Below are 23,826 nucleotides of genomic sequence, written 5' to 3'. Positions count from 1 at the left end.
AATTCTTTTTAGGAAAAACAATATTTTTTCTGAATTATAAAGTAAAATATATATATTTTAAAGAAAAAAACACGAGAACTAAAGTGTTCATGCCAAAGGACTTCCACTGTACGTGAACAAGTGGCTTCGATTGAATTTAATGGTCTTTTTTGTCGGACCCAGAAGACGACTTTCCGCGGACTGTGAGAACCCACACAAAAGAAGCGATTAAAGCCCGAAAATAAAACAAGATCTCTGGCGGTTTTATAGCGCCGAACTTTCGTTATGGGGGAGCGTAGTCACGAAGCTGGCCCCTCAGTTTATTTGTCTGTTTATTTTCTTGGATTTTTCCTGGCGTTTAGTCCCTGCAAAGAGAATGAGTTTGGCGCCCCCCCCGAAAAGCCAAGACCCACACGACCATAATAAAACAATTATGACGAAAATCGGAAAACAAAACGCCAAGACTAGGGCGACCTATCGATGGCAAAAATTTATCACACCTTAGTTAACCCCGACACCTTGCCGAGCCTGAAACAGAGACAAACGTGGCTGGAATGCGCTAAAAAACCCAAAAAAAAATTGAAGAAAAATATGGCAAACGTCTCGACTTTGACTTACACTGACTGCAATAAGTTAATAGTTCGAATTCGATTTCTTCGGGGAGAAGCGCCCCCAAAAGCTGAGACTCGAGACCAACTTTGGTGTTTTTCCTCGCGCGATGGAAAACAAAGCTTGTCTAATGCCGCAAAGCCAAAACCAAAACGAAAAAATCGGAGAAAAACGGAGTTTGGCTTTTGGGTGCGTTCCGTGAACTCCACGATGTTTTTTGTGTGTCAGCCGGCGTGCCAGAGAAGCCGACAACCAGCAATGGCAACAGCAACATCAGCAGCAGCAACACTAGCAACAGCAACATCAGCAGCAGCAACACTAGCAACAGCAACACCAGCAACAGCAACTACTAGTGCTAATGATGTAGCCCGATCGTCATGATGAGGATGAGGCTTCGGGGCGCTTCGTGGGCTTCATTATTGATTTAATAACAGTCTTGAAGACACGCTTTAACTGCAGCAAGTTGACTTCGGCTCAGAGTCAAGTTGTTGCCGATGATGATGCCACGAATTCCACACCACACCGCACCGAAATCCAAAGACAGGCCAAAAATATAAGCCAAACCAAACGACAACGTCATGTCAATTTGGGCCTGATATCTGTGAATGAATATGGGGATGTGCTCTGGGGATGGGTTGGCATATCGCATACATAGTTTGCCCATCGAGCTGATGATGATGTTTGCTTGTCCGACGATCGTGTTTGTGCTTTACGGCTCGCCAAATGGGCATTTTCCCTTTCTGGCGTGGGCGTTATCAAAATATGGGGAATATGGTTATGGGGTATGGGATGTGCCAGGCATAAGATGGCGAAATGAAAGTGAAAGAGTTGCGGGTTTACGGCCTATTAAAAAATAATAAGGAAGCAGGGATGCGATGGCCCATGGGCGTGTGGGTAATTCGATGTGATCGCGTTTCTAAAGCTATGAATATTTTAATGTAAAGGGGGATGGGATTTGTGTTTAAAAGTGAAAGACAAACTGCTAAAAGTGTTAGTCATAGTACATAGTAACTACTTGCTGTAAAGAAGAAAACCACATACATAAAGGTTATTATATTCGAAGGATATTTAATAGTCTTAAAACGCTCCTTAAAATCTCAACCATTTCCTGTTTCGTATGGATTTTCCCAAGAATCTCTTCTCTATTAGCGGGACCGCCAGCGCCAAAGGTAGGCGCATTCCCAAAAAGATAAATCTATTGTATCTGGCAGATACAAAACTCAAATTTAGATATGCAAACGTTCGTTTCGAGCAATTTTCCCGTACTCACACTAAATCAAATCTTCATGAGCGCGAATCGCACAGCCATAGCCCCCAAACGACAAATATATGGGTTAGGCTCAATTTGCGGACCGGGGGAGCTAGGGGGCCTCGAGAGGGGGTCTTGGGGGAGGCGCTGTGTGCATCTTGCAGATACGAAGGCAAGACAAAAGGCAATATTGGCGTTTTAATGCATGTTTTGCCTTTGGTGTTTGTGGCTGCTGCAACCTGCTGGGAAAAAACACGGAGCTGCTCGCTTTGTTTACGACACTTCGGGGGGCCGGTGGGGGGTTAATCGATTTGGGAACCGATCCCCCGCATGCTCCCACCTACCCACCCACCCACCGCCCACTCCGCCCTGACTCACCCACCCAAATGTTTGCTCAGCGAATGAAAGCGAAAACCGAATGGTAAGAGAAAAAACCGAAACGTGCAACAATGGGCATAAAAAGGGTAGAGAAGCCAGCTGGAAATTAACACTAATACGATTCCGCAGCGCAGGAGTTTCGGATCCGCAGTACCTATAAGCAGATATATCTGCTGCGACTGCCAGACGTCGCGTGTTTTGATAGCTTGCTGATATTTCGGAGAGTTTGAAGGAAAAAACGTACAGCAATTCGGCAAGGCAGTGGCCAAAAAATCAATACCTAGAAAAAATGTTGATCTTTTCTAATGAAACAATTCTTTTTATTACGATTTTTTTTTTTAAATAATAATAATTTTGTACTGACATCACAAAAAGGCTTAGTTTTGCAGGAAAAATATTAATTTATTTACCGCCTTAAATTAACCAGTATTTCTCATTTTTCCCTGTTTGTGCCAAATATTTTGTGTCTATTTGGCCGGCCAGGCTTCCCACCTCGAGCCCAGCTGCACCTTCTTTGGTGGCTTTAATTTTGCGAGTCGGATGCGCCTGGCAACCGATCGGAAAAAATCTTTGCCAGAAACCGAAGGAAAATCCATTCCATGCCCGTAATTATGTAAGCGGCGTTCCAAAACTGGCAGCTTATTTATCTTTGTCTCAGCCATGTCAATCAGTCGGTGGCTGAGCCAAGTCGAAGGCAAAGGCAAAAGCACTGGATCCGCAGAGGCACCACCAGCATCACCACCGGCACCACCGGCACCACTGATGCACTGCAGCATCATGGGCACCTTTGACCCGCCGAGTGAGCCGAGTTTGGTGGGGCGCCGCTCAACATGCAAATTAGGCGGCTTCAATCTGTATAATAAATGTGGGGAAAAACTAAGAGCCAAGCTGGGTAATTCACATTGGTATTGGAAGTGGGATTGGAGCTGGAAATGCGACTGGAAGTAGGACTGGGAGTGGAGGATCGATCGCGGGTGAGGGTCTTCTAAATGGGCAATCACATGCCGGAGCTTCGGTGGGAGAAGTCATGATTGAAATATATTTGGACAATCTATGCAAATTCCTAAGAATCAGAGGAAACATAAGGTTGGGCTTGGAATATCTTCTCTGTTCGATTATGCGGGATCGAAAAAGTATAATTTAAATATGGTTCTGTGCCCTTTATATCTTCTGGCTTGCATTTTTAAATCCGCATGGTAACAAATAAAACTATTGTTAAATTGAATCAAAATTATTAAATCTTTTATGATACAATTCTTAATGGTTCCAGTATTGCATCCCATCTAAACCAAGCCGCTCGTGCGAGGACCATCAAATACTTTGGCATGAACGGGTCGTTTAAATTAAGTCAGACAATCTTAAATTATTCAGCGATACTTATATTTAGTCGGTTGTATCTGCTAACTTGACTCACATGCTGGCCGCTTCTCTTTGGGCCGCGAGTGAAAAGAACTCCAACTGGCAGCGATGATGACCAAGCCGATGATATAACAATTCAATTAAACCAGTTTACACAATGCGAACGAGCAGGGCGATCGGAGAATCTGCAACTGTTCCCGGCTAACACCTTAACGGCAGAATTCTTTTATTAGAATTTTATGCAAATATCCCACACCGCCCCTAACCAGCTCGGGTTGCAGTGGATTTTTCCTCTTTAACGATGTTTTATGTTGTTTGCCGAATACATTTTTTCACTAATTTAACGAATCTGCCTTTGCATAATGACTAAGTGGACACTGGGCAGCGAAGAGTTGACCCACTGCCGGTGTTTTTGGAAAAGATCCCAAAGCATCTGCACAGAAAGAAATCAATATTCCAGTTTAAAATGGGGAAATTACTTTAATAAATTATTTGTTTATAGGTAAATAACATTGATTTTGTAATCCTTGATTTTAAAAGTATAAGCCTCTTATTCTTTTGAATAAATCATGTTTATGAAAATTCTGAGGATACACTTTTTATACTTTAAATTATTTTTGTAAGTTTTAAACAACCGATAACAACTCAAAACGGAGTCAACCGATATATTTGTTAATTTGTTAACATTCTTATGTTATTTTCAGTGCATGCTGGCGACAAGTGGCCAACCACAGGTATTGGCCAATACACAGATATAGGCATATAGGTAGAAGCGGGCACAGATACAGATACAGATACAGATACATGCGAGCAACTGGTTGAGATGCGCTCAAAAATGACTTCAATCCGTTCGGATGGTCGTCTCGGGTTCGTTTTGATTTGGCTTATAAATCGGAGGGAGCGGGTATGGGGACTGCGACTATGAAATGTCCAAGATGGCCTTCGGTGATTTTTGCAGCGATTAAAAACCGATGACGATGTGGTCGCCGCTGGTTTACTTAGCATTCAAAGTGGCGCAAAGAGATTTATACGAATTGTTGCGACAATTTCAACTTTTTTTTTCATCTTTTCATCTTCTTTGCCCTGCTGCTCTTGACTCATTCAATTGAAATTCTTGAACAATGTTATTGTCTTTTAATGATATTGTTGCTGTTCATCTCGACAGTCGATAGCCAACACTTTCGACCTTTTGCCACGGATAGTTCTATATCGGCATCAGCATCTGAATCTTCGAACATGGCTGACACAGTTTTCCGTTTACATTTAATTGTGTGGCGTTATGGGGTTTTAATAGATACGTGTGCAGTGCATCGGATAGGTGCTAGCCAGTTTTATGCTTGCCAAGATTTATGCTCGCCTCGGAGATTCCATTAAATCTGATTCAAACGACCAACAGTTAACTGGATATTACTTACCATTGTGCGATTTGTTTAAAGACTCAACATGGATGGGGCTGGCTGGCACGATCATCATTATGCTGGGTGGTAAATGCTAAGGATACCCCGAGAAGGCTTTCGGTTTTAATTAATAACTTTATGTGCCACGCTTACCTCGGACAAGACCGTTAGTAAACTCTTTTATTTCAAGTCTAATTCTGGTAAAGCCAACTTAGATTTTAGTTACGGTTAGTAAGTTTATTAAAGTCAATTAAAACCAGAAAACATTGTAGTGCTTTGTAATGTTCAAAAAGACGCTGTCAGCCAATTAAGTCAAATTTAGGATTAGATTTTATCATTGGATTCCGCGAATTATTGCGGTAAACATTTCCCTAATGGAGAATTGAATATTTTCGGTTTCTTGGCCTGTCAAAAGTCACGTTCAGATTTTTGTTTCTCCCGCATCTAAAAGATTCGTTATTTGCCCATGCCTTTTTTTCCTTTTTATTAATAAACACACCTCTTTTGTGAGGCAGCAGACTAGGCCAGAAACAATGCCCTGCACCCAGAGAGCCTGAGTTCCCAGATCAATATGAAATATCATTCCAAATATGGCCTTGGGTCATTTAGAAAGCAATTCATCGAAGACGCGGCTCTGGCCGAACTCTTCGATCTGCAAACAAAGAAAATAAAAATAGAAATAAAAATAAAACAAGATGCTGAGTAAAACTACCGTGGGCTACTGCCAAAAATGCTACCGGGAAGAGTGCGCGATAAACATTTAAGATTAGCCATTTTAACCATTGTCTGGCGATGGCCCCAAAGCAAATAGCATTAAGAAATTTGTAATTTGGGTTGGGTATGCGATGCCATACTATGCATTTTTACAGCATCTTTCCGGGGCCTCATCTTCCCCGAAAGCAGCGATTTTCTAATTGTTTTTAGGACCCGCTACGGGAGAGATTTTCTGGCCGGCTCGTTAACAAATTTATTACAATGCGGAGGAGAGGAAAAAAGCGACGTCTGGCCATTGCATAAGTTTGCTAATTTTTTTCCGTTCGTTTTTCTTCTTTTTATATAATATCGTTAATACATATTATTTGGCAAGCTCTCAAGTCAGGCTCTGTACTTTGAACTGCGAACTCGCAATGGAGGCAGAGCCCCGGTCGCCGGGGACCTGATCAATGGACCTGGACATGTAGGCATCTGCCGAAACTGTGGACGGACGATGGGCCGTGGGGGGGCAGAGGATGCATCTTGTGCAGTGACCCAAAGAAATGGTAATGCGAGTCGGCTCGTCTTCGCTTTCTGGCCGGGTCAAAATGGCCCATGCCCGGCCACTCAGTCATTGAGTCAGTGGGTGCCACACAGTCCGTCTCCGTGTGAAGATCTGTGAGAAGTATACAAATGGGTCTCGGGTTCGGTTCAGTCTCGAGCCAAAGGAGTTTACTCATTTCGGGGCAGGTTTTTCGCTTTTTCTTGCCTGCAACTTGGCGGCTTCGATGCTATCGCCTTTGAAATCCACGACAGCGACAAAGCCAGACTCATGGCCTAATAGACATGGAGGAGTCCCCAGTTTACAGTCTGCAGTCTGCAGACTATAGTCCCCAGTCTGCAGTCTTCAGTCCCCGGCCAACTAACTTCCTGCAGTACCTTTGATGATGATGCTTCGCCTGGGCCTAGACTTTCACTATTAATTGTCGATTTTCATCAATTGTTGTTCATTGTTGTACTAGCCATCTTTGTTGCTTAATGGGTAATGGGGTTGGTATTTAAAGTTGTGCAAAAAAGCCCAGCAAATAGACACAAACCTAAAGAAGAGAAGAAAACCCAATTTCTGTTTCATATCGAAATTGGATCTATTACTCAATGGGGCGACCGAGTGAGAGACAATTTGATTGATTTATGCAATACCCAGCGACTCTTCGGACCTTTTCCCCATTGTCAGTTAATTGCTCAATGCAAAATAGCAGATGCACTTACAGCATGGGCAATTTGTGGGCCCCAAAACAGCCTTGTAAGTCCCTAGATACTCCAAGCTAATTTGCATACCGAATGCCATGTGACAAAGGCATAGATATTTAGATCCTCATAAGTGTTTCGCATTCTATGCTAAAAAATTACAATCTCTAAATACTTGTCTCTGACAAAGTATGCCCCGAAAATGGGGAGAGCCAGCAGAACAACATGCGATTCTCGGTTGTTTATTTTAGCCAAATGCAGCAATTAAGCATCTAAAAGGCAAGTTATGCGAATTTTCGATTATTTTTTGCATTCTTCTTTTATTGGCAGGAAAACTGGAAATTCTAGTAGTATCGGAAAATTGTTTCTAAATTGCAAGAGATGTTAAGAAGATTTATTGGAACATTACCACACTGTTTACTTTATTTTAAATGCTTTTAGAACAGCAAGCGATTTTTAAAATCAATTTATTTTTTTTACGATTTTCTGGCCACTATCCCAAAACATAATTTTGTGCCATATTTCAATTCAGCTATCATGAATATTTATAAATTGTATGTATTTATGTATGTCTTTATCTATCCATCTTTTTTTCATTATTTTTTTATGACTGCCCTCTTTGAACTGTGTCCACGTTTTGTGTTTTGTTTTTCGGCTCTTGGTTTTTGGTTTTGTCTAAGACAACTGACACGACAGCCGCAGCAACATTTATTAATTTGTCAAATTCAAGCCAAGACAACACACGTTAGGAAATATTGCAAAAAATTGCTGGGCTATGATTATTATTTTCGTGTTGCCGGTTTATAACTAATTCTCGCGGATAAAAAGTGTCAAAAGAGTCAGGCGGCCAGAAGTCAGCAGAAGTTGAGGAAAAATCTGTAAAAAAAAGATTAAATGAAAAATATATAGACAAAACATCGGTTGATTAGCGAAGTATGAGAATGTGTGAGTAATGGGTTCGTTGGGGCTTGTGTGATATTTATGACTAGTTTAATTAATGGTTATTAGAATTCGTTGACAGTTTATGAGTTGCCCATAGTTTCGAGTCGTGTGGAGCTCTAAAAGGGATTCCTAAAGTGTTAAAATATATTTATGTCAATACTATGAGCTGCAGTCTTAGCTGCATTTAATTTATTGATGTGTATTGCATATTTTACTGCCTTTCGAATGAGTTTTAGCCATCACCTGTTTAATATTTCAATGATATGTGGGTACTCCCATATTTTATTGTATTTATAGCATTTTGTCTAGAATGCCGATTCCAATTTCCAGCATAAATTATGCAAATTATGAAAAACGATTTCGCAGAGCCGCGGCGAACTTTAGCTAACATTTTGCATTTTGCAATGCGAATCGGCCAAAATATTTATTATAATCAAAAGCCGAACACCCGCAACGTGGCTGGGCCCCTGCAAGCGAACCGTGCGGCATCGGACAAGACAATTTATTACATTTTATGTGCCGCATTAACCGAACGATGGAGATGTGATCCTCGTTTAGGTTTGTTTCGGCCGCTCTTCTCCGCCGACTTTCTGGTGGCTACATCTTTGTTGTAACGTGATCTCGCCTCTTGGCCAACCCCGCGACACAATGAGGAGGTGTCTCGGCCTCTTGGGGATATACAAAATATATCCATATATTTATTTATGTGGACAGCCGAGCCTGGGACTGAGAGTGAGACCTGGGCCTGAGCTTGAGCATTTCTAATTAAGACATTCGATACGGCGGCTTGCGTGTGGAACGCGAGACAATTGGGCAACCAGCAGCGGCAACATTAGCACGGCAGCAATATGAATCTGCCCAAATCATCGCAGATTTGGCATTTCACCAACCATTTAGCATTAAGCTCACCCCAGAGACGCCGTGTGGCATTCATGCCCACTTAACTTCCCAGTATTCTAAATTGCTAAAGACCTTTCCTCTCAATTATCCTTGCAGGTGCAGCGGCAATAGCAGCAGCAGCAGCAGCAACACTAGCCACTGGGGCGAGGAAAATAAAACCACTCGGTGCGGAGAAATTGAAAGTCGAGATAACTGACAGCAACAGCGACAGCCGAGCAACAGTAGCTGCCAGCACCTCGGCAACATCTGCGACAGCGACGACAATTGCTGTTACAGCAGCAACAGCAGCAACATCAGCAGGAACCGCAGGAGGAGCCCCAGCAGCAACTGCAACATCAACGGCAGCGGCGACAGCAGCAATCCACACAACCAAAATCAGCCAGCTGAGGCTCAATAACCAAGCGACAACAAGCATGTTACTTTTGCAACCTAATGTAAGTTCAAGACAAAATCACATATTTGATTATTTTTAAATTGGGTAAACTAAAAACTAGATTTATTTTTAAAAAATATTCGATCGAACCAACCGTAAAACGAACATTAAAGTATTACATCACTCAACAGACTTTAATCAAGATCGGTTTGATCGTAATTTGCCTATAAATAATTGTGATCTTTAAATGTTTTTTATGTTTTATTTTTTTTGTAAATATAGAAGAAATATACACTGATCATGAGTCGGTTTATTACATATCCAAAACCACTTAAGTATAAGTATACATATTCTTAAAAAACTACTCTAGGTCTCCCTAAAAATACATTATAAATTTCACTTGCAACTCCCCGCTGGGATATAATTTCCAAAATATTTACACCTAGCACAAAGATGTGCAAAAATCTATGCAAAATTGGCAAGCCCAAAATGAATGGCCGCGTTAATTGCCAGCTGCGAGGAGGTGACTCCTCTCCGCTAAAGTCAAGTTGCGAGGTGAGGAGATCAATTGCAGCGGCAGAGGCAACAATTAGACATCTATTGTTAGGTGCGATATGTTGGGAAAACACTTTGGCATAAGCATAACCAATTAGGAAATCATCATCGAGGAGCTCGCCGCGGCTTAGGGGTTGCTTTTGCGACCCAAGAGCCAATGGCTGTTTCTGGGGGAAATGCGCATGTCGCTCGTCGAGCGTTGCATGTCGGGAAAGCTAGACTCCACCCTTAGGGCTAGGATATCTAGGCGGTAACGCAAGCTCACTACCTCATTCGTCCGCCGACTGTCTTTCGTTGCAGAGCTCCTTTAGTTCATTGTCGCCCTTCGATAATTTCTCCACGCAAACCGCCTCGACGACCACCACAACGTCGGCATCGGCAGCTGGACACCACCAAATCCACCACAACCACCTCCTCCATCAGCAACATCACCACCAGCAGCAGCAGCAGCAGCAACAGCAGCAGCAGCAACAGCAGCAGCAACAACAGCAGCAACAACAGCAGCAGCAACATCTGCAACAGCAACACCTTGTAAGCCCGCAGCAACACCTGCTCAAGTCGGAGACGCTGCTCTCCCATGAGGAGGATCAGTTGATCAGCAACCTGACCGACGCGTCTGTGGTCTCGCACAGCGAACTCTTCTCGGATCTCTTCTTCCCCTCTGACTCGAACAACTCCCTGCTCTCCCCGACCACCAGTGGCTATCCGGAAAATCCCGCCGAGGACCTCACCAGCTCCATTGAGAATCTCACCAAGTTGACTTGCCTGCGGGACAAGCGGCTTTCCTCAATCCCCGAGCAGCAACTGAGCTCCGAGCAAGAGCAGCAACTCTGCCTGCTGAGTCTGCGATCCAGCAGCGATCCGGCTATTGCATTGCACGCCCAGCAGCAACAGCAACAGCAGCAGCAGCAGCAACAACAGCAGCAGCAACACCAGCAGCAGCAACAGCATCAACTCCAGCTGATCTCGCCCATTGGAGGGCCCCTATCCTGTGGCAGCAGTTTGCCCAGCTTCCAGGAGACCTACTCTCTGAAGTACAACAGTAGCAGTGGGAGCAGCCCGCAGCAGGCGTCCTCTTCCTCCACCGCTGCCCCCACGCCCACTGACCAGGTGCTGACCCTCAAAATGGACGAGGACTGCTTCCCGCCGCTCTCCGGCGGCTGGAGTGCCAGTCCGCCTGCTCCTTCGCAGCTCCAGCAGCTGCACACCCTCCAGTCCCAGGCCCAAATGTCGCATCCGAACAGCAACAACAACAACGGGGGCAACGGCAACAACAACAACAACAACAACAGTGGAGGCTACAACTACCATGGGCACTTCAATGCCATCAATGCCAGCGCCAATCTCTCGCCCAGCTCCTCGGCCAGCTCCCTGTATGAATACAATGGCGTCTCCGCAGCGGACAACTTTTACGGACAGCAGCAGCAGCAACAGCAGCAGAGCTACCAGCAACACGTAAGTAGATCTGGAAAAGGGTAACTTTTAAAAATATATTTTTAGTTCAGATGTTGAACAAAATGCAAACCAATTTTAAAGAGCGTTAATAAATTTAATGAATATTTAAAACTGTTGATTAAAAAAGATTTAAAAGCAGATTTTTTTTATTGTTGTGTTAACTTATATTATTTATTTGAAAGAGACGATTTCTTAGTTAAACTTTTGACATTACATTAATGAAATACAGTAGGGAAAATGTAATATGTGGTTTTTTAAACCACTTTTTCTTTCATGTTTTTTATTTTCATGTTTCTTAAGATGCAATTTATTCTGTTCTTTTAGAACTACAACTCGCACAATGGCGAGCGCTACTCGTTGCCCACGTTCCCCACGATTTCAGAGTTGGCTGCGGCGACGGCGGCTGTGGAGGCGGCGGCGGCCACCATCTCCTCCCCCTCATTGGGCGGCCCTCCCCCTGTTCGACGAGCATCGCTGCCCGTACAGCGAACTGTCTCCCCGGCCGGTTCCTCAGCACAGAGCCCGAAGATGGCCAAGATCACGCTGGGCCAGAGGCACAGTCATGCCCATCCCCTCCAGCTTAGCTCGGCTCCCAACTCGGCGGCCAGTTCACCGGCCAGCGCGGACCTCCAGGCGGGTCGCCTGCTCCAGGCTCCATCCCAATTGTGTGCCGTTTGCGGCGACACGGCCGCCTGCCAACACTACGGAGTGCGAACCTGTGAGGGATGCAAGGGATTCTTCAAGCGGACCGTCCAGAAGGGCTCCAAGTACGTCTGCCTGGCGGACAAGAACTGTCCGGTGGACAAGAGGCGTCGCAATCGCTGTCAGTTCTGCCGATTCCAAAAGTGTCTGGTTGTGGGCATGGTCAAGGAGGTGGTGCGCACGGATTCGCTGAAGGGACGCCGCGGACGGCTGCCATCGAAGCCGAAGTCTCCCCAAGAATCGCCGCCATCGCCTCCCATCTCATTGATCACGGCACTGGTGCGCAGCCATGTGGACACCACACCGGATTCCTCGTGTCTGGACTACAGCCACTTCGAGGAGCTGTCGATGAGCGAGGCGGATAAGGTGCAACAATTCTACCAACTGCTGACCAGTTCCGTGGATGTGATCAAGCAGTTCGCCGAGAAGATTCCCGGCTACTTTGATCTACTGCCCGAGGATCAGGAACTGCTCTTCCAGAGCGCCTCGCTGGAATTGTTTGTCCTCCGGCTGGCCTATCGCGCCAGGAGCGACGACACCAAGCTGATCTTCTGCAATGGCACGGTGCTGCACCGCACCCAGTGCCTGCGATCCTTTGGCGAGTGGCTCAACGACATCATGGAGTTCAGCCACAGCCTGCACAACCTGGAGATCGACATCTCCGCCTTCGCCTGCCTCTGCGCCCTAACCCTGATCACAGGTGGGTGAATTTTTTTTTAAGTTCTTGGAACTCAGAAAGTTTTAAAATTCAATATTGTAGTTTTGAAAATATTTGGGTTCAGATTTAAAAACCTTTGAAACTAAAACCGATAGAACTTCTTTATATATCCTCTATAGGATATCGTTATATTCGATAATATATCTTAGCCTAGTCAAATCAAATCAATATTTCCTCTTCAGAACGCCACGGCCTGCGGGAGCCGAAGAAGGTGGAGCTGCTGCAGATGAAGATAATCGGCAGCCTGCGCGACCATGTCACCTACAATGCCGAGGCCCAGAAGAAACAGCACTACTTCAGCCGCCTGCTGGGCAAGTTGCCCGAACTGCGGTCCCTAAGCGTCCAGGGGCTGCAGCGCATCTTCTATCTGAAGCTGGAGGATCTCGTACCGGCGCCAGCCCTCATCGAGAACATGTTCGTCACCACATTGCCCTTCTAAGGGGGAACAGGCGTATCACCATAACTTTGCTTCCTTAAACTAGAACTAAGCTATATATACCTTATGATTTACATAGGAAGGTCCCAACTAGCTTTAGTAGAACCCTGAAATATATAAATCTCACAAAAATAAAACCGAAATAAAAAGCAGACCCAGGCCATATCTAGAGGGTAGAGGTAGATAGATTGCCGGACAGCCCCGGTTCCTTCGATAATTACGGACATGAATATTTGAGAGAGGGTTTCCAGTGTAAAAGCAGCTCCTGCGTGACTCGTCAGCACTGGAAATTACAACTTGTTGACGTTAATTGTCAAATTGTTTAATTTCGACTGTCAGAATCAATGGGCCGGCACGCAATGGAAACACTTTCTTTATCCCCGGACTCAAAGCTTGCTCAACATTCGGTGTAAACGGACAAACGGACGGAAGGACAGAACGCTCCCTGGCCTTTTTGCTAACTTCTAGTCAATTGTTTTAGGCAAAAAAAAAAACAAATAAAAATAAAAGCATGCAGCAGAAGCGTTATTTCATTTATACCCTACACTAGACCATAGAAATTTTCTTTAAGAATAGCCCGAAATAGGTTGCACAAATTGGGATAAAACCAAACAAACCAACTATTTTCGTTCAATTTCTTTAGTAAGACTCAAATAAATAGAAAAACTACAAATCGTTTGCCAATTTGTGGAGAGCCACTATCATATATATCATATCATACAGCAAAGCCATGCTTGCCCCTAGCCAATGTAGCCAGCAAAAAGTTGATAGCCCAACCAAGTATTTCCGTTAAGTCCTAGACTAAGACTCCTAATAGATGTAGGCTAAGCATTTTCTGTTCGATTTACCAGTGCACCAACTAGTGCACAATGAGAGTTTAAGTACCTTTTTGTGATGATTGTGTCTGACACAGAGAGAGTTGCACACAAACACACAAGCTAGACCATAAGCTAAATTATACGATCTTTTACAAATATAATCTCTACAGTAAGCCCAAGTATTCGGTAATCCAGAGCCCTTGTATATCCGTAGTTAGTACGCTCCAAACGAGAGAAAACTTTGTTTAATCTTAAACCACTTCGACTAAGTTCTCAAAGAAACACAAATGGATCGATAGATCTGTTTCTCTCTATATGTGTGTGTTATCTCGATAGAAAACCCTCTATGTGATTTTGTGATAGATTGGCATTGAACTCTATAATATATATACACGCATAAATATATATTTTTATGTCTAACTTTTATATGGTTTATTTTATACGTACCACTTTTCTTTGATAACAAAAAGTAAGAATAAAGAAGATCATTAGATAGCAAATATTTCAAATGTATGTTATGAGGAATTTTCAAAGTACAGCCTTTAGCAACTTTCCAATTAACGTTTGTATTAACAAAAGACATTTTCTATGTGTAAAAGTCAAGACTTCATTAACTAAATGTAAACTTACAAGCAAAAACACAAAAACCAATGTGAATAACATATCTCTTCAAGCTTTCGAGTGCACGAAACATCTAGAACCGAAACAAAAGTGTTACTAAATCTATTTAATATATTGGCATACCTGCAAAACTATACAACTTAGATAGATCATTATTAAATTATTGTACATGTAGCACATCAAATTCGTCAAGTTCGACAACTAGATTTTGTACCATATTTAAGGAAAACCTAGGCCAAGCTAAATTAAATATAAACATTGATCTGCATGCGGCAAAGCTGAAGCTATAAACAAATTTAAATGGGTGCAATTAAATAAAGTGGGGAAGTTTGGAATTTTTTTAAAAAGATCTTGTAAAGTATCTTCTGGTTGCAAATATTTATGTTAAACTGTTTTCGTAGGGAACTTTTAGCTCTTCTTATAAAATAAAATTCAAAGCTGAGAGGCAGTTTCAAATTGGCCCATTTTATTTGATTCCACCCACCTCTAACGTACATCCTAAGAAGGTTTAGAAACCATAGAGCAATATTCCATAAGGAAAATGCACCTTAAACTAACTAAAAAATATAGCTAAAATAAACCTGAACTTGTAACGGTTGGGAGCGATAATAAAACAGGATTAACAGGAACAGGTGACCAAAAGAGTTTGAAATGAGATGTTAGATAGGTTCGGGTTCGAAACCCTCAACGCGATGCCATTTTAGCCGTTACAACATTGGATACCAATCATGCACATGAATATAAATATTATTATGATATATCTAGCTCTAGGAACCTACTTTGTACCTACACAACATGGAAACATCAAACCTACATGCATATTTACACATATATATTTTGAATAGAGCGACAACTTTTACAAGTTATGTACTTCTGGCACAAAAGGTATAGATATAGCTGGATGTGGCCATAGCCGGGCGAGCATATACACATATATTTTGGTTTATTGTTCTTTTGTAGTTTTATAAATGCATACATATATACTACGTAAATGTCAAGTGTGGATTCATATTTTTGAGATACAGTTACAAAACGAAACAAAATATAAACCGTAAAACGTGAAATTTTTCGATGAAACGATTTTAAATGAGAACTTTTTAATATTGCTATAAAATAAAATATACACATGAAATATATATTTTACTATGTAACGGTTAGGATTAAGCCAGAAGCAGCGCATAAAGCTTTATACAACAAAATAGAAAGAAGAGAGCAAAAGAAATTGGCACAAATTAAATTTATATAGCAACTAGACGTTCTTTTCGAAAGATAATGTTATTCGAAATAGAGTGCGTCTATTGGAGCAATAGACGCTATATCTTCAACACAAAAACCACACAACAGATAAACTTAGACATGTATCCAATCCAATTATGCGCCTACTACTAGCGATGAGCAGAAAAAAAAGATAGGTGAAACCTAAAGACGCTATAACAAATATCTATCTGATAGATGATAGGCCGTTGTGTAATTTTACTCTTATTTGATCGTTTCATTTACCAGTTAAGTATCCAAAACAGTACGCATATGAGTGTTATGAAAAATCTTATTACATGCAATTCAATTAACTCTGCAATACGATACGAAGCAAAGAGAATCATTTCATTTCGATTTAAATTACATTTAAATTAAATAAAATGTAAGCCCAAAACAAACGTTTTTTCTATATCTGTCTTTTGAGAAATTAGTTATACGAAAAACCAAACCGTATTTACATAAATGTATACAAAACAAATCGTATATTTTCATTGGTTTGAAATAAATACATAAAACAATTTAGTTTTGAATGTTATTTAAGATGATTTTGGGAGGCGTGTTGAAACTTGTTGTCTACTCTGGTGTTTTCGCAGTCTAGGATATCCTCTTCTAATGATTTAAATTTTTTCGGATTTTTAAGTAACGTGTTTTGTAATTATACAAGTTTTTTACCTATCCGAACAAGAAGTGCTTTCTTTTTGTTTCGATTGTCTTTTACCTTAGGCATTCGGTTATATTATTAGTCCGATATTGGGTTCTTAAAGCTAATTCCAATTGGCAGTCTTATGTACAAATATGCTAAGCTTTAAAACTCTTACAAAAGTGGGCAGTATCAAATGTACACCGGTAGAAAGGAAATGATATCGTTGCGGCAGACAGGACAGCGATGCTCCAGGCGGAGCCGCAGTTGCTGCGAGCACTCCTTGCAGAGGCAGAGATGCCGGCAGGGCATGATGACGATGTTCCGGCTGCGCTCCATGCAGACCACGCAGCCCCCGCGATTCGGGGATCCTGCGTTTCCCGGATCATTGCGAATGGTCTGCCTAAATCGCTGTAACTGCTGATCGGTCCAGAGGTAAACGCTTTGCGTCTTTGTTGAGATCTCGATGCGGGCACGTTGGAGCAGGCAGATGAGCAACAGGTACACATAGCGCCGAAACATGTAGAGAATAAGAAGCACGGACAGTCCGATCGAGAGCCGGAACACGCTGTTCAGCAGGCTGAGGCCCTGGGTCACGATGGAGTGAAACACAAAGTCCAAGAGGCAGTCCACAATGAATAGTATCATTCTTGGGAGCAGCAACAACACCCACAAGATGCAATCGCCCAGTTCGATGAGCAGATTGCAGAAGAACCGGCCAACGGCTTGACCAAAATCCCAGGCGTTCTTGAGGCCACCTCTGGTGCCGCCATACAAGTACTCCGTCACATCCAGCGTGATGAGACGCAGGTCGCAGCAGCCTCTGTGGACATCGCTGACCGTAGATCTCACGAAGTTCCATGCCAGCAAACTGCCCTCCACCAAGCAATAGCCGACAAAGTAGCTGCTCCACAGGAAGTAGTACACGCCGGTGACCACCGCATCGATCACGCTGGCCAGCGGGCGCAGCAGGAACTGGTCCACGAACTCGGCTATCCGGACTAGAGCATACAGCATGGTGGGAGGTTCATCCTCACGAGAAATCAAAATAAACGGCGGAAAACAAAATAAAAACAAACACGAACGCCGGGAAATCAGTGTGACCAGGCAGTGGTTGATGATACAAGCCAAACTATCGATGTGACAAGGTAGCGTCACGAGTGGAATAAAATCGTTATTTGTTAATTTTAAATAAAAAATGTAGCAAATTAATCAAATTTGATATGATAGTTTGATTTGATAGTTTTATCAAATCTACAAAAATTTCCTAAGCAGTTTTTAAGATTTTGCTTAACACGAGCCAGCGAAAAATCTTAAAAATTGATGAATTACATAATCACTATATTATTCAATAATCAAATATTCTATTCTAAATATTGTCTTTAATAAAATTAGGGGCGACTTGAAATATAAATCACTACTGCAACCTATACCTATTGAAGTAAGCCTCAGAATACTTGTGTATTAGGGGAGCTCTTTAGTTGGATTAATATTTTACAAGGTTATATATTTCATAACTAATTCATAGCATAAAAAAGTATATTTTTTATTTATATAATCTTGTTTTACAAATGTAACCTGTGTTTGTATTTCGAAGTTTGTGTTCTAAATTAAAAAACGAGTTAGCTTTAAGAATACCCCAAAACATTTCGTGAGTACCCCTAATGTGATAAATCCTGATTTTAATTATTTCCGGATCGTTACGGAACTATTATTCTTTGTTTTCTGGACGAGGAAATAAGCCAAGTAAGAAGCATCCGCTCAATTATAAATGCAGTTGCATAATGTAAGTAGGGCTTTTTCTTGCAGTCGGTGCAATACCATACTTTTTGTTTTTGGGGATGAAACAGTAAAAAAGTTACTGTTGTAGCTGTTTTTCCACCGTTGAGAGGGCATTTGACAAGTAATCCTGCCTTTTTCCTGAAAGCTCTGTTTCAGAACCAACTAAAATCGATTAAATTTTAACATTTTGCACAGATTTTGCTTTAAGCCGAAGCTTACAAAGGTCCAAGTCCAAGATGGAGGAATCCAATCGCGGTATGGCTGGGTGTGAAAACGTATCACAATTCATGCTCGATGACCTACAATTAGCGGCCGAACTCGGAAAAACCCTTCTAGAACGCAATAAGGAACTGGAAACCTTTATAAAGGAGTACAAAATCAAGGGGGATGAACAGGAACTGGAGATATTGCACCTACGTAAGCATATAAACGCCATGACCGAAGTGAATGATTCACGGCTTAAGGTTTACGAGCAACTGGAAGTCGGTATTCAGGACCTGGAACGTGCCAATCAGCGACTTAATTTGGAAAAGAATCGGGATAAGAAGCAAATTAAGTCGCTGACCACCAATACGGAGGTTCTGGAAGCCCGCTGTGAGGAACTGAATCAACTGCTGAGCGATGCCCGGCAATCCCTAAGCACCGAACGGCGAAAGGTGGATCAACTGCAGCAGGAGCGATATAGAATGCAACATTCAGCCGAGGGTTCCGTTTCCAGCCACAGCATTCAATCACTGTGCAAGGAACAGAATCTGGAGCTTTCCAAGCTGGATGTGATGGCCATTGCGAACTCAACCGGACTGGAGGACATCTCTTTCAGTAATGCCACCATGTGCGAGAGGACCGCCGTAAAGGGGGAAGATAACGAGGAACTGGTAAAGCTTCTCAGCGAAATGGAGATTCTCAAACGGGATTTCCTGGCAGAACAGCAGCGTTGTACTGAGCTGGAGGAACAGTTGGTGACCATCATCCAGGATAACCAGGGTCTGCAGAGCCGTCTTCTCGAAAACAGTGCCAATGAGGGTACCATGTCGATGCACGAAGAGTTCAGCCTTCTGGATGACGTAAGACAAGGCCAAATGTGTAGTCGCTGCCTGAGGGATATTAACGAGAGCAATACCAACATGGACGATCAATCTTCCATCGCCCCGACCGAGGAAATCTACGAGGACGACGACCGAAGCATACTTAGCGAAAACACCTCGAAATGCGATAATAGTGCTGCGGACTACAAGGAACGTTTTCGAATTCCCGATGATCTGGACCTTAACGGAAGCGACAAACCAAATCCTTATCGAGACCTAGTCGAAAAATATGAAGCTTTGGTGGAAGTAAAACGAACCTCAAATGCGGCCAAGAACAATTTCGTCAGCAACTCAGAAGCCAAGACTGTAGCTGAACTAAGTCAAAGCAAAAAACCAGAAACAATTGGTAATAGCTCAAAGGAATCTGACCTTATGTTGGACGCCACACGTAAGCGCACTCCAACTGAGTTTTCCGAATCGGAAACTACATCGTCGGGATTCTCCGATGAAACTAGCAACAAATATACACAAACTGACGAGCGTCCTAGTTTCTTCCTCTGCTCAATTAGTAATGGAAACGATTGCAAATTCAGTATTTATGACGATGTCAGTCCCATTGAATCTCATTTCCGGAATCGCCCCGAGTACAGGGAACTTTTCAAGGAGATATTCGGAGTGCTCAAGAAAGCTGCTGATAATAACGAAGTAGACAAACTACCGTCCCTGCATGACGAGGCACAGGAAAAATTGCCCCTGGTGCCGGCCAAAGTACCGCCGGTAACACCCGAAAGGGAGGAATCTCCAGACGACTTCATTGATGATGACACACAGAGCGTGGTATCCTCAGTTATATCTAATCAGTCCATTGCAATGTCCGAGTGCGTGACCAAATTGGAACGCAAAACAGCCAAGAAGCACATCTTCGAAGTCAGGAACCAACAAAACCACTCGTCCCATACGCAATCTACCTTGTTAAATAGCTCTTCTAAGGAAACGACTGTCGGTGAATCGAGTATCAAGCAGATTAAGGAAAATGGACAGGTACTTACTCCACTTAAGCGGGAACCCCTCGAATATCTAACCGTAGGTGTCGGAATCAAAAAGAAGAACCGACGAAAGCACCGAAACCAAAGCTCACCTGGAGATCGCATCGACTTGTTCCATTCGCGGGAGTTCACTCCCCGAAACAGTCCTCTCGCCATGAACCACCGTGGTGGACAAGGCAGCTCAAAGATGTGTACGGATACCCTGAACGCGGAATTCGGACGCAGCAATCGTCGACGGAACACACCCTCTACAAGCAATTGGAACGGTTCTCCAATGGTGATCTACAACAAAAATATTAATACTCCTCAGACTTCTCGTGGCCGTGTAATAGAGCTAAATGGCGTTGAATTTTATCACAACACGGTCTCGCAAGATCTGCATAAACTCAAGAAGCTAGATTTATCCTATGCTGAAGTACTTCGCCGCGCCGATGCCGGTGATCATATTCCCACAAAATCACATTCCCAGCGACAACAACACAACGGAGGCAACATACGAAAGAATCATCACCAGTATCGTCAAAAGTAAACTTGTTTAGAGAATGTAAATAATTAAGTATACATTGCATTCTAGCCATAGGGCATTATAAATTTTTTAAATTGTATGTGCCATGAAGTCTAGTCCGCTTTTTAATGTATAGACAGTTAATTACAATTACAAATTAATTATTAACGGAAATTAAATTGTATTTCAGCATGATAAAATAAATTATTAAATGACCTACGAATATGATTAACTGACCTTTGTAAGTAGATTCTGTGTTGATACGTTTCAAGATTCATATAAAATCAAAAATTTATTGTAAACTTACAAGGTAAACAAAGGCGAATAAAATACTCTTTCACTTTCACGACTTGACCAGGCTAACTGTTCTCAAGACCTCCATTTGCGATTCCCAGTTTGCTAAGCAAACTTATTAGCTCGCTGTTGGTTCTCATAACAGCCATTACTTCCTGCTGCTGCTGCTGCATCACCCTTAACCGATTCCGCTCCTCGATCTTGGCCAGCTGGTTATTGTTGTTTATTGTCTTTGTGTCCACATCCAGTTTTAGCTCCGATTTAACGTGATACAGTTCATCTCGAATGTCATTCAATTTCCGCTCGCAATCTCGGACGTCCTTCTCTAGGATCTGCGTTTTAAGATAGACGGTCTGAGCCAACTTGTACCAATCTGCCAGGCACTCTGCGATCTGGGCCACTGTGGGATTAACGTTATCTAAAAGCAAGGCCTTGATCCGCTTGCCATTGTGATCCACTTTGATCTTCTCCAAGGCGTGGAACTGCTCATCGTTGTAGGTCAGCGTACGCGTGGCACGATCTCGCAGCAGATGCTGCCAGGAGTCCCGCAGCCTCTCCACAAGATACTTTGCCTGGGCACTGGCCCTCGTCCTGCAAGGACACTTCTTGCCGTGCATTGAAGAATTCCACTGGTCGCTGGGGAAACAAAAGTTAGATTAATTGCTATTATTTTGTTATTTGTAGTAGTATACTTGAGTTCATCATCAGTGACAAAATGTTTGTGCATTTGTGAGATCACATCGGCAGCGCCATCAAAGTCGCTTTTCACGTTGTCCAAGGCCGTCAACAGGGTCTTTAACTCCTGATCCCCCTTTGTCTAAGATAGGAGCACAAAATTGTTCAAACATTTTTTATAATGTGTTTTAACTACTTACCACTCTGGCCATGCTGTGCACCACATCGGCATAATCAATCACCGTGGAAAGCAAATTGTCGAAACTCTCGGTTTTCCTGTAGTTTTAATGATTGCGTAAAGGTTAAGAATTATGGTGTCCATGTACTCACTTCAAAAGTAGGGTAATCGTGGTAATTAGCATCTCTATAAAGTGCTCGACTCCCTTTTTTATAAGTATATCCATGGAAGTGAAAATGTCCACGCGTCTTTTGCATTCGTGACCAACACTACAAGCGGATTTAGCCAAGCTGGCGTCATTCTCCACAGAAACATTGGGAGGAAACACGGGGAACTTGGGCAGATCCAATTGTTGGGGCAGCTGAACATTGTTGTCGTCGTTGCTATATAGAAATATGGGCTGCTCCGTGGTGGTGACAGGGAATGCTTTTGCTGAAATGTATGAAGAGCATTATTATCGTCAAAAAAAAACCTTGAAAGCTTACAAACTCACCAATGGTTCGCGGAGTGACCTTCTTCTCCAGATGCTCGTTGTTGAACAGCAGGATCTGCTTCTCTAGCGGCACCTCAGTCTGCAGGAAAATGCGCTCCCGGAAGTTGTCAATTTGTTCATCGGGCTCCAAGAATACTTCAACGGAACTGGTGCGATTGGTAAAGAACACATGGATGACGCGTTTGCGGAGAATGAGAGTCACCTCATGGAAGAACCTATCGAAAGACCAGGTTTTCTCCCGGTTCTCCTCGAGGAGGCCAGCCAGAAGGGGAGTCACCAGGGTTTTTAGTCCCTGCGAGAGATGTGCATGCGGTGGCAGGGTGGTAGACCACTCAATGGGTCCATTTTCGGAAAGCTGAGTCCCGGAAATAACCCCAGAAGCCTTTTTAGTGGTGATCTGATGCATGGTCTCCCGGTTTTTCCTTCCCCCAAAGGGTCTAAAAGGCAGATTGCCAGTGGCTACATGGTACAAAGTAACGCCAATAGACCACAGGTCTACATTGGCGGTGAAGGACCGCTGGATGGACTTCCTCAACACAGCGCGCTCATAGAGATCGGGATGAAGGTACTCCTCTGTGCCGTAGAGCGAGGCAAAAGGCTGATTATCCTCCAGTTCTCGGGCAGCACCAAAGTCTGTCAGCTTGTAGATGGTCTGTCCGTCCTCCGATATGAACTTCATGATATTTCCGGGCTTGAGATCGCGATGCACCAACTTGTTGTCCCGCAGATGCTTCATTCCGGCGCAGAGGTGCTCCAGCACCAGGAGGAACTCATGCTCCGGCAGTCCGTACGAGTTCTCTGGATCGTCCAGGATGTTGAAGAGACTGCCGCCGGTGCAGAGCTCCATCACGATCACCTTGCCGCGGCCCTCTTGATCCTCCTCGATGGCCAGCAGCTTCACTATGTTCTCGTGGTTGACCTTCTTCAGCGCCTCGAATTCCCGCATCTGTACATCCGCTGGTCGCATGTGACTGTAGGGATTAAAGGTCTTTACTGCCACCGATTCGCCGGTGATCTTGTTGACCCCCTTCGGAACAAGGAGATTTCAAAAGGAAAGTGAGTCAGGAGGAAGATTCTGAGAGCCGCAGGCTAAGCTCACCTGGAAAACGGAACCGGTGGCTCCTTTGCCCAGGACACTGGTTGTGCACCACACATAGCTCACGGAGCCGCGGAGGAAGGACATTTCGATGCTATTTTCCGCCTATTTCGCTTTTATTTTGGCTTATTTCCAAGCGCCGCGATAGTGGCAAACAAAAACACTTGTTTGGAAAGTCTATCGATAACACTAAACAACAAGTAATGAAATTACTTTTGTAAAATACATTTATTTAGAAAAAGTTGCATATATAATTATAAAAATATTATGTGTTGGTAAACTTCAATAAAAATATTTAAAATGTTTGATCTAATATGAGAGAGGAAATACAGTACCTTCCGTGCAATACGATTACGAGACAATAACAATTTAGTTTATTGTTGACCCTCTAGATTTATATTTT

At 43.1% G+C, this 23,826-nt stretch overlaps 4 protein-coding genes across 6 annotated transcripts in view; 2 read left to right on the top strand and 2 right to left on the bottom strand.

Annotated features, from left to right (window-relative positions):
- Positions 1–13,130, top strand: part of LOC108033803 (probable nuclear hormone receptor HR38) — a 29,328-nt gene extending 16,198 nt beyond the window's left edge. The window contains exons 2-5 of the mRNA XM_050884933.1: positions 8,851–9,188; positions 9,983–11,137; positions 11,462–12,539; positions 12,740–13,130. Of these exons, the coding sequence (XP_050740890.1) occupies positions 8,851–9,188; positions 9,983–11,137; positions 11,462–12,539; positions 12,740–12,996 (2,828 nt within the window). The 3' untranslated portion in view covers positions 12,997–13,130. The remainder of the gene's footprint in view (positions 1–8,850; positions 9,189–9,982; positions 11,138–11,461; positions 12,540–12,739) is intronic.
- Positions 13,131–15,356: 2,226 nt separating this feature from the next.
- On the bottom strand, positions 15,357–17,483 carry LOC108033804 (uncharacterized). Its single transcript, XM_017108422.3, has one exon. It carries the CDS (start codon positions 17,344–17,346, stop codon positions 16,522–16,524), a length of 825 nt encoding a protein of 274 aa, XP_016963911.1. The 5' UTR covers positions 17,347–17,483; the 3' UTR covers positions 15,357–16,521.
- Positions 17,484–18,018: 535 nt separating this feature from the next.
- Positions 18,019–21,041, top strand: LOC108033950 (cerebellar degeneration-related protein 2-like). 3 transcript variants are annotated; one of them, XM_017108642.3, is made up of 2 exons: positions 18,019–18,115; positions 18,307–21,041. In XM_017108642.3, exon 2 carries the CDS (start codon positions 18,348–18,350, stop codon positions 20,709–20,711), a length of 2,364 nt encoding a protein of 787 aa, XP_016964131.1. In that variant the 5' UTR covers positions 18,019–18,115; positions 18,307–18,347; the 3' UTR covers positions 20,712–21,041. The 3 variants fall into 3 exon arrangements, with proteins under 3 accessions (XP_016964131.1, XP_050741554.1, XP_016964130.1); XM_050885597.1 differs by having other exon boundaries at positions 18,053–18,075; XM_017108641.2 differs by lacking the exon at positions 18,019–18,115 and adding an exon at positions 18,124–18,232.
- LOC108033951 (serine/threonine-protein kinase TBK1) lies at positions 20,949–23,609 on the bottom strand. The gene is made up of 6 exons (XM_017108644.2): positions 23,427–23,609; positions 22,328–23,354; positions 21,987–22,266; positions 21,857–21,932; positions 21,674–21,798; positions 20,949–21,617 (listed from the first exon to the last, which is right to left on the bottom strand). Exons 1-6 carry the CDS (start codon positions 23,508–23,510, stop codon positions 21,047–21,049), a joined length of 2,163 nt encoding a protein of 720 aa, XP_016964133.1. The 5' UTR covers positions 23,511–23,609; the 3' UTR covers positions 20,949–21,046.
- Between the last annotated feature and the right edge of the window lie 217 nt (positions 23,610–23,826).

Source organism: Drosophila biarmipes, chromosome 2L, assembly GCF_025231255.1.
Source record: "Drosophila biarmipes strain raj3 chromosome 2L, RU_DBia_V1.1, whole genome shotgun sequence".
NCBI lineage: Eukaryota > Metazoa > Arthropoda > Insecta > Diptera > Drosophilidae > Drosophila > Drosophila biarmipes.
This window is presented reverse-complemented; position numbering and strand designations above follow the sequence as displayed.